Consider the following 10,845-nt stretch of genomic DNA (forward strand, 5'->3'; position numbering starts at 1 on the left):
TTAAGAAGTCTTGCTGTTATCAGTGAGGCAAAGGGAAAGAGTTCTCTGGTTCATTCAAAGATTCCTCAGAGACACTCTATAAAGAGTTTTTAGTTGTTTTATTTTCACTCATCAACTCCTGCAATGCAAGAATTATAAATATATACAGATTTTATATGTATCTTTGATAGCTGCATTAAAGAGGCAGAGGGAACTATCTCAAGGAAACATGATGTCCAAAATCTTTATAGGTGCTGTCCTAGAAGGCAGGCCACATGTAAAAGAGAAACACGTTTGTCTATTGGAAGAATATAGGTATTAGGAAGACTATTGACTTGTATACACACTGTTTAAAGGAAAAGAGAAGGGTTTTACTTGAGTTCAGTTTTTTATAGTCATCAGTTCTGTTTATTTTTTTAATCTGTATACTGTTGAATACATTATCAGCAAGGATTGATGAAAAGGTCGATGACACTTTTTCTACAATATATAGTATTATTTCAAAAAGAATTACTTTAAAGAAAATATTTTAAATGTTAAGAAACATTCCTATTTAATTCCTTAAGAAACATTTTCCTTTAAATTTTGCAGCCTTGGAAAAATTCAGTTATCAAGGTATTCCAAATATGCAGAAAATGACATAAATTTTATAATTAATGTATAACAAACATTTTATTAAAATGCATAGAAGGTTATATGGAAGACTAAGCATAATGAATACAATAATGAAAATGGTGGAACCTTTTAGACAACAAATACGTTTCAGTTTCAGAGAGAACAGTTGTGTAAATTACTCTAGCAACCACGGTCTATGTAATCATATAACTGAGTTATGGTCTTCAAGATGAAGTGCTTGGTTATAGTCAGCCATAGCTTCCTCAATCAGACCTATTTTACAACGAACTTTTGCTCTAAAATTATATACTAGAGCATCATTAGGCTTCAAAGACAGGGCTGCAAAAGAAAAAAAAATCAAGATATGTTTAAGCTAGCACTCAAAAAATAGTCTCATTTCCTTACAAACAAAAATTGTATAAGATATTTTTTTAAAAAGTAACTCAATGGATGAAATCAAGAACTTTAATACTTTTTATTTGAAAATATTTTTCTTCCAACAGAACTATTTAGTTAAATTAAAAATATTGAATCTTTCTAAGCAAACTAACTTGGGGAAACACAGTACAATGTCTTTCTTCGAAAGGTTGGCATTGTTTGTGTATAGTTTTGTAATAATTCTCTATATCTCAGTTTACTAGAGCTTTAAGTTAAGACATTACATAAAGGAATCTATATCGATTATATCAAGGACATGATATCTAAAACCACTAATTCTTATGTAAGTTTATCTAAATAAATAGACCTAATGATTTTCTTCTTTTGTAGTCTAAAAATAATCACATCAACCACTGCAATCTTACCAAAATAATTACCAAAAGTGTACCTTTATTAAGGTCTTCCTCAGCTAGTTCATATTGCTTTAAGCAGTAGTAGAAATGTGCTCTATTAAAATATACTGCAGCCCAAAATGGACACCTTTCAATCACGTTTGCAAAATCTCCTTTTGCTTCTTCGTATTTCTTTAATATTGTATTTGTAATAGCTCGATTCATGAGAATATATTCATTTTCTGGATCAAATTTTAAAGCTTTTGAGAAGTAGCCACTGGCCTACAAAATATGAAGATAATGATATATTTTAATTAGCAACTTACTATACCGAAATTTGAAGCACTTTTAGTCTTAATTTTAAATTAACGCCAGTGGCATACCAAGGGGGCAATAGAAGCATTTCATCCCAGGTACAGAGGTGCATTGTCTGCAGAGAATGTAAAAAGGTAAACCCAACCAAAAGTTGATCTGTTTTTTGTTATTACAATGTGTCAGCAATTCTAGATAATGTCAGTGATATAATACTCCTGTTGGCTGGGTTAAAATGCTCCCACTGGCTGGGTGCGGTGGCTTATACCTGCAATCCCAGCACTTTGGAAGGCTGAGGCAGGTGGATCACCTGAGGTCAGGAGTTCGAGACCAGCCTAGCCAACATGGAGAAACCCCATCTCTACTAAAAATACAAAAATTAGCTGGGTGTGGTGGCAGGCTACCTGTAATCCCAGCTACTCGGGAGGCTAAGGCAGGAGAATTGCTTGAATCTGGGAGGCGGAAGTTGCAGTGCGTGGAGGTCACACCAATGCACTCCAGCCTAGGTGAAAGAGCAAGACTCCATCTCAAAAAAAAAAAAAAATCCTCCCACTGCCTCTTACCCCAAATCCCAGATCCCCAGATCCCGGTATAGAGATAAAAATATGTTAAAGCATAAAATAGAAAAGAAGGCCACAACAACAGGATAAAATACAAATTAGAAAAATAACACTTGGTTTTTGTCATTTACTGATTTGCGTCTGTTGAACCAGCCTTGCATTCCAGGAATGAAGCCAACTTGATCATGGTGGATAAGTTTTTTGATGTGCTGCTGGATTCAGTTTGCCAGTATTTTACTGAGGATTGTCACATCAATGTTCATCAGGGATAGTGGCCTAAAAATTTCGTGTGTGTGTGTGTGTGTGTGTGTGTCTGCCAGGTTTTGGTATCAGGATGATGCTGGCCTCATAAAATGAGTTAGGGAGGATTCCCTTTCTTTCTATTGATCGGAATAGTTTCAGAAGGAATGCTACCAGTTCCTCTTTGTACCTCTGATAGAATTCGGCTGTGAATCCATCTGGTCCTGGACTCTTTTTGGTTGGTAGGCTATTAATTACTGCCTCAATTTCAGAACTTGTTATTGGTCTGTTCAGAGATTTGACTTCTTCCTGGTTTAGTCTTGGGAGGGTGTATGTGTCCAGGAATTTATCCATTTCTTTGAGATTTTCTAGTTTATTTGCATAGAGGTGTTTATAGTATTCTCTGATGGTAGTTTGTATTTCTGTGGGATCGATGGTGCTATCCCTTTTATCATTTTTTATTGCATCTATTTGATTCTTCTCTCTTTTATCTTTATTAGTCTAGCTAGCTGGAGGTGTCATGCTACCTGACTTCAAACTATACTCCAAGGTTACAGTAACCTAAACAGCATGGTACTGGTACCAAAACAGATATATAAACCAATGGAACAGAACAGAGGCCTCAGAAATAACACCACACATCTACAACCATCTGATCTTCAACAAACCTGACAAAAACAAGCAATGGGGAAAGGATTCCCTATTTAATAAATGGTACTGGGAAAACTGGCTAGCCATATGCAGAAAGCTGAGACTGGATCCCTTCCTTCCACTTTATACCAAAATTAACTCAAGATGGATTAAAGACTTAAACCTAAGACCTAAAACCATAAACACCCTAGAAGAAAATCTAGACAATACCATACAAGACACAGGCATGGGCAAAGACTTCATGACTAAAACACCAAAAGCAATGGCAACAAAAGTCAAAATAGACAAATGGGATCTATTTAAACTAAAGAACTTCCGCACAGCAAAAGAAACTATCATCAGAGTGAACAGGCAACTTACAGAATGGGAGAAAATTTTTGCAATCTGTCCATCTGACAAAGGGCTAATATCCAGAATCTATAAAGAACTTAAACACATTTACAAGAAAAAAACAACCCCATCAAAAAAATAAGCAAAGGATACAAACAGATGCTTCTCAAAAGAAGACCTTTACGTAGCCAACAAACTTATGAAAAAATGCTCATCATCACTGGTGTTTAGATAAATGCAAATCAAAACCACAATGAGGTATCATCTCATGCCATTTAGAATGCTGATCATTAAAAAGTCAGGAAACAAGAGATGCTGGAGAGGACGTGGAGAAATAGGAATGCTTTTACACTGTTGGTGGGAGTATAAATTAGTTCAACCATTGTGGAAGACAGTGTGGTGATTCCTCAAGGATCTAGAACCAGAAATACCATTTGACCCAGCAATACCATTACTGGGTATATACCCAAAGAATTATAAATCACTGTACTCTAAAAACCCATGCACACGCATGTTTATTGTTGCACTGTTCACAATAGCAAAGACCAACCCAAATGCCCAACAATAATAGATTAGATAAAGAAAATGTGACATATATATACCATGGAATACTATGCAGCCATGATAAAGGATGGGTTCATGTCCTTTGCAGGAACATGGATGAAGCTGGAAACCATCATTCTCAGTAAAGTAACACAAGACAAGAAAACCAAACACTGCATGTTCTCACTTTTAATTGGGAGTTGAACAATGAGAATACACGGACACAGGGAGAGGAACATCACACACCAGGGCCTGTCAGTGGGTGGTAGGTTGGAGGAGGGATATGTAAATGATGAGTTGATGGGAGTAGCAAATCAACATGGCATATTTACACCTATGTAACAAACCTACACATTGTGTACATGTACCCCAGAACTTAAAGTACAATTAAAAAAAAGTAAACAGGAAAACAAAAGAAGAAAGAAAAGTAAAACTTTGTGTAAAAAAGCAGAGTAAGAGCTCAACCACAAGAGACTTTTCAAAATAAGGTTCTAAGACATACAAGAGTGATAAAAACTCACTTATACCAAAAAAAAGGTATAAAAAAGAGAGAGGAAATATCAGCTTGTTGAAAAGACCAAAGACTTGAGATTATTCACAACTCATCATTGATCTGAAAGGGACCCTCAAGTTAGTCTGCAAAACAGTATTGGAGTCCTGGTCCAGGAGCCATTTGCTAGAGCTCTGCAAAGAGGCAAGTACCAAAATTGAGAATAAACAGTAAGTAACTTTTATAGCATTTTGACATGGCTATGACATCCCAGCACTTGATCACATTTCTAGTAATTCATTTTTATTGGGTTTTAGCAATGTATATTGATTACAATATACTAGAATTTTTTTTAACTGGACTTTCACCACAAATAGTTGAGATGCTGATTAGACATCCTGCTAGTCAACTTAGAAATCTCTAATTCCCTGATGGATGAAAACCTGGCCGCTACTTTAAAACCTACCTTAAAGAGAGAGTCACTTTTCACAGTAGAGCTTGCCACTCGCCAATTACTTAATACTCAACTTTTTTCCAACCAAACATAATCTGGCTTCTATTTTCCCCTATTCCATGAATTCTGTTGTTGCTAAAATTGCAGCTGTCCTCAAGCCTAATGGACACATTCTAGTTCTTGTCTTCCATGACATTTCTGTGGCATGGACACCTTCGGTCTCTCCTTCCTTCTTAAAATTCTCTCTGTCACTGAACTACTTTCCTCTATGTTTCCCGAAGAGCTGTCCTCTATTCACTTCCATCATGGGTGATATGGAACACTGATTGCACAGTGGCTGAGAGCCCAGACCATAGAGTCATATTGCTGGGTTTATATCCTGCCTCTACTTGGAGTGAGTTACTAAAACTCTATTTGCATCAGTTTCCTCATCTGTAAAACAAAGGTAACAAATAAAACTCCACTTCCAGTGTTGATGTGAGGGTTAAGTGAACCAATATGTAATGTATTGAGAACAATATGCAGAAAGTAGTAAGGACTCTGTCAATTATTACTTATATATCATGTTTTTCCCGGTGTATATACATGGAGAGGGAACATCACCTTTAGGCAATACTGCATGAATTTTGCTTCCTCTTACTTTTGAGAGGTAATTAGCTCAAGATGTAAAATCCATCTCAACCCTGAGACAGGCTGGGGGGAAGGGAGACAGGATTGACATCATTCTGTGAAGAGCTTGAAGAGGATTCTCTCCTGAAGAGAAGGCTGCACCCCCAGTTCTCAGAAATGAGGCAAGGGAAAGAGTCCAAGCCAGGCCAAAACTTTCTTCCTAAAGTAATTTAGACTTCATTTTGATTCACCAGTAAATTATCAATAAAGAAGACACAATTACACATCACAAGGCAAACCTTCAATCATGTAAGAGCAAATTCTTTTTCTCAGGTAAGAGAAAAGAACTTCGAACTGTGTAACTTTCTACTGTAGCTGCCAAATATATTACTTAGAAAATGAAACCTATAAATTTAATGAGGTTACTTGAAGTATCAGAATATTAACTATGAAGCAATTAGGGGCTAAAGGCATCTACCACAACAGATGGCCTTGATTTTTTAATAATTGGTTTAATGCCCTTATGTTGTAATTCATTAAAAAGCAGATCCAGTTATTTTTTAAAGTCACCTGTAGTTCATAATGTATGCAAGTAGCACATCTAACTGTGGTTTAAGATCATTAAATCACATTAAGTGGTTATCATTAAGTCACTAAAGATAAAAGAAGCCAGATCACACACATTTTTTAACCCTCTAGAGTTCATTAGATCAGTTGAGGGACCCTTCCTCCTAGCCTAAGTCTTACCTCCTTTATAGTCAGAAATAAGGTGATGAGGGCAGAGGGTGAAAGGAAATAAAAGCCATTTTCTCCACGGAGCCCAAAGCATACTAGAATAGCTGAATACCTATTCCCAAAGCTTGCTAGTCTCTGGAGGGAGTGTGCACTGTAAAGCTCAGGCATCCAGTATATCAAGTCAAAAGATGGAACATATTTTACATGAAATATATGCCCAGATAATTTGTCTATACTTTGGAGGGAATACAGCCATACTTCAAAGAGAATTTAAACTACACTTTGGATCTAACCAAATACTTTTCTACATGATGCCCATATAAGTAATCAAAGACAAATGAATGAAAAAGGTGAATATCTCCTTTTCATGCAGATCTTAAACATCTATGGAAATATAAAATTGCCCTGGGAATTTTATTTGCCTTAATCACATTAACTAACTACAATGCACATAAACATTTCTAGGATCCAGCCAGAGGGTGATCTGAGTTTGGTCAAGTTAGAGACAACTGATCTTTGAGCAATTGTCTCTACTGACAGGATAGATGTAAAACTGACAGGATTAGATGACATTAGCTTAAGGACATAAGAAACAGAAAGTTATGGTTGACTCTGACATTTCTATTCAAGTGACTTTATGGAAGATGACAACTCGAATTGAGAGAGCATTTATATGAAGAAAGCTCGGCTGAGGATAATGGATAGAGAGAGCAATTCAGAATGGGCTTTAATGAACTTGTAAAATATCAAGTTTTAGCAACTCCTAAATATGGGTTAGGAGCTCAGAAGAAAGAAGGAGAGTTTCAAGTAGTGTAAGTCATGATAATCAATGGACTTTCTGAGCAGAGAAATGTAGAGATAAGAGGGCAGAGTGTGCTTCCTGCCCCTTAACAGCTTACAGAGTAAGGAGATAGAGATCAACACAGAAACAACTGCATGACATAAAGCAGTATTTAATCTGTATAGAGAGAATTATATGCAAAGTAAGAAAGACTCAAGATCTCATTTTGAAATTTAAAACTACAAACCTCAAATGAGGACTTCATGTTGTTACTACACTCTAATATGCTCATCTTACCACTCTCTAACACAATTATTTCACATTTTCTCTCTTCTCTTTAAAAATCCTAGCCATCTTGTCTTTCTTTCTTAACCATTCACTCCCACTGTTAACTGGTGACTAATACTTGTATCCATGGAGAAGATATAATCAATAGATAGGGTTACATACTACCAAAACCTACATTCAACTGTGCCCAAACCCTCTGCCTTCCCTAATGACATAACGGGTAGTGTGTTCTGCTCCCATCAAGGGCCACATGTGCAACTTCCAAACTCTTAACTTCATCAAATTCTTGAAGATTTTTATCCTAATTATCCCTGACACTCTCCTTTACCAACAATTTACTAGTTTGTTCTTATTAACATTGGAGTGTAAATTGATATCTCTCATCTTAAAGACACACACACACAAACCTCTTACCCTCAAAGTCTCAAAGACAATAAAAAAAATCACCAGGAAAAAGATAGTATTTCTACAATGAAAACTAAAATTATAACATTTCACACCACACTTACCCTGCCATGGACACCACTAGTGCTTATACATCCAGCCCAGGGGCCTAAAGACTGACCTTCCCAGCCTACTGCCCTCACTGCCAGTGCCTATGTGCCCTGCCAGGAGCACAAAGACTGCCCACCCAGGGAAAACCACTGCCTGCAACAGCCCCCATGTGCTACCTCAGGGCCTGAGGACTGGACTGCCTGGCATCATCACCTCCAGTAAAGTTTCACCACAGTGTCCACTAATAACCACAGCCTAAGCCACCAAGGAACTCACAGACACCACTGACATTGATTATAGATGAAGTAATCATATGCAGACTATACCACTCTATGGTGCCCACCCAGAACCTAAGCCAAAGTACCCTATTCAACTTACTTTATAGATACATCTGCAGAAAAAAGTCTTTCCCTATGAAAGCTACTTAATAAAATTGGAAGAAGTGATGGTTACACCAGATGAGCAGATATCAATGTAAGGACACAAGAAACATGACAAAGCAAAGAAATACACCCCAAAAGGAGTGCAATAAATCTCCAGTAACAGACCCCAAAGAAAAGAAATTTTGTGAAATGTTTGAAAAAGAATTCAAAATACTCACCTTAAAGAAATTTAGAACAAAAGAATGCAGATAAGCAATACAAAGAAATCAAAAAAAGAATTCATGATTTAGATGAGAAATCAAACAAATATAGATATCATAAGAAAATAACCAAAGAGAAATCCTGGAACTGAAGAATTCAATGAATGTAATTTAAGAAATACAATCAAGACATTCACCAATAGACTAGGTAAAATAGGAGAAATAATTCCTAAACTTGAAGACAGGTCTTCAGAAATGACCTAGTCAGACAACAATAACAAAAAGAATAAAAACGAACGAAGAAAGCTTACATCATATAGAGGATACCATCAAGTGAACAAACATTCAATTTTGGGAGTTCAAAAGAAAAAGTCATTGAAAACCTATTCAGTTAAATAATAACTGAAAAGTTCCCAAATATTGGAAGAGATATACATACAGATAAAGGAACCTCAAATGTCCCCAGACAGATTCAACCCAAAAAGGCCCTCTGTGAGGCACACTATCATCAAACTATCAAAAGTCTAAGACAAAGAGAGAATTTTAAAAACACCAAAAGCATCAAGTCACATATAAAGGAATTTCTGTCAGACTAACAGCAGATTTCGCCACAGAAATCCTATAAGCCAGGAGAGAACTGGATGATATATTCAAAGTGCTGGGGGGTGGTAGGGGAAGAACTGTTAAGCAAGGATACTATACCCATCAAAGTTATTGCTCAAAAATGATGGAGAAAGTCTTTCCTAGACAAACAAAGACTGAGGAAATTCATCAGTATAAGACCAGTCCTACATGAACTGCTTAAGAGATTTTTACATCTGGCAGCCAAAAGACAATATCCACCATCATAAAAAATACACTAAAATATAAAACTCACTGAAACAACAGACACACAATGGAGAAAGTGAAAGGAAACAAATGTTATCATTATCGAAAGCTGCCAAATATTATTATCAAAGATAAGCAATAAGAAAGAAAGGAACAAATATAGAAAACAATAAGAAAACAACAAAATGACATAAATACGTCCTTACCTATCAAAAAGAACTCTGAACATAACCAGTTTAAATTTCCCAATTAAACGATATAGACTGACTGAATGGATAATAAAACAAAACCCAACTATATGCTGGCTACAAGAAACACATTTCACCCATTAAGGACACATGACTGAAAGTTAAGAGATGTAAAAGGATATTTCCTACAAAACAGAACCCAAAAGAAGCAGTTATATCAGACAAAATAGACATCAGGAAAGAAAACGTAAGAGACAAACAATATCATTATATAATGATAAAGAGATCAGTTCAGCAAGAAATATAACAATTGTAAATACAAATGCACCAAACATTTGAACACTCATATATATAAAGCAATTATTATGGGTAAAGAGAGTGACTTAGACCCATTAATAATAAAACAATTGTTGGGGACTTCCATACCGCACTCAGCATTGGATGGATTATCTAGACAGAAAATCAACAAACAGCAGACTTAAACTGCGCTATAGACCAAATGAACCTTACAGACATTTACAGTACATTTCATCCAACAGTTGCAGAATACTCATTTTTTTTTTTTTTTTTGACGGAGTCTTGCTCTGTCACCAGGCCACAGTGCAGTGGTGCAATCTCAGCTCCCACCTCCCGGGTTCAAGCAATTATCCTGCCTCAGCCTCCTGAGTAGCTGGGACTACAGGTACGCACCACCATGCACAGCTAATTTTTGTATTTTTAGTAGAGGCGGGGTTTCACCATGTTGGCCAGGATGGTCTTGATCTCCTGACCTTGTGATCTGGCCACCTTGGCCTCCCAAAGTGCTGGGATTACAGGCATGAGCCACCGCACCTGGCCAGAATACCCATTCTTATCAGTATATGGAATATTCTCCAGGATAGGCTACATGTTAGAACATGAAACAAGTCTCAACAAATATTAATAATCAAAATTATATCAACTATCTTCTCAGACCACAATGGAATAAAACATCAACAACAAGAGAAGCTTTGGAAATTAAATAAGCAAATTAAAATTAAATAATATGCCTCGAACAACCATTGGGTCAATAAAGAAATTCAGAAGGAAAACAAAACAATTCTCGAAACAAATGAAAATGGAAACACAACATACCAAAATCTACGAAATGCAGCAAACCTAAGAAGGATGTTTATAGAGTTGAATGCCTACATCAAAAAAGTAGAATGATTTCAAATAAACACTGTAATAATGCACCTCATAAAACTAGAAAAGCAGGGAGCAAGATGGCCGAATAGGAACAGCTCCAGTCTCCAACTCCCAGCGCCAGCGACACAGAAGACCTGTGATTTCTGCATTTTCAACTGAGGTACTGGGTTCATCTCACTGGGGAGTGCCGGACGATCCGTGCTGGTCAGCTGCTGCAGCCCGACCAG

The 10,845-nt window shown here is 36.5% G+C and overlaps 1 protein-coding gene across 1 annotated transcript in view; it reads right to left on the reverse strand.

Moving 5' to 3' along the window:
• Positions 1-364: 364 nt before the first annotated feature.
• LOC105528757 (tetratricopeptide repeat protein 6) overlaps positions 365-10,845 on the reverse strand; it is a 75,878-nt gene continuing 65,397 nt past the window's right edge. The window contains exons 15-16 of the mRNA XM_011965640.1: positions 1,421-1,646; positions 365-933 (exon numbers count right to left, since the gene is read on the reverse strand). Of these exons, the coding sequence (XP_011821030.1) occupies positions 797-933; positions 1,421-1,646 (363 nt within the window). The 3' untranslated portion in view covers positions 365-796. The remainder of the gene's footprint in view (positions 934-1,420; positions 1,647-10,845) is intronic.

The sequence above is a fragment of the Mandrillus leucophaeus genome, unplaced genomic scaffold, assembly GCF_000951045.1.
Source record: "Mandrillus leucophaeus isolate KB7577 unplaced genomic scaffold, Mleu.le_1.0 Scaffold730, whole genome shotgun sequence".
Classification (NCBI taxonomy): domain Eukaryota; kingdom Metazoa; phylum Chordata; class Mammalia; order Primates; family Cercopithecidae; genus Mandrillus; species Mandrillus leucophaeus.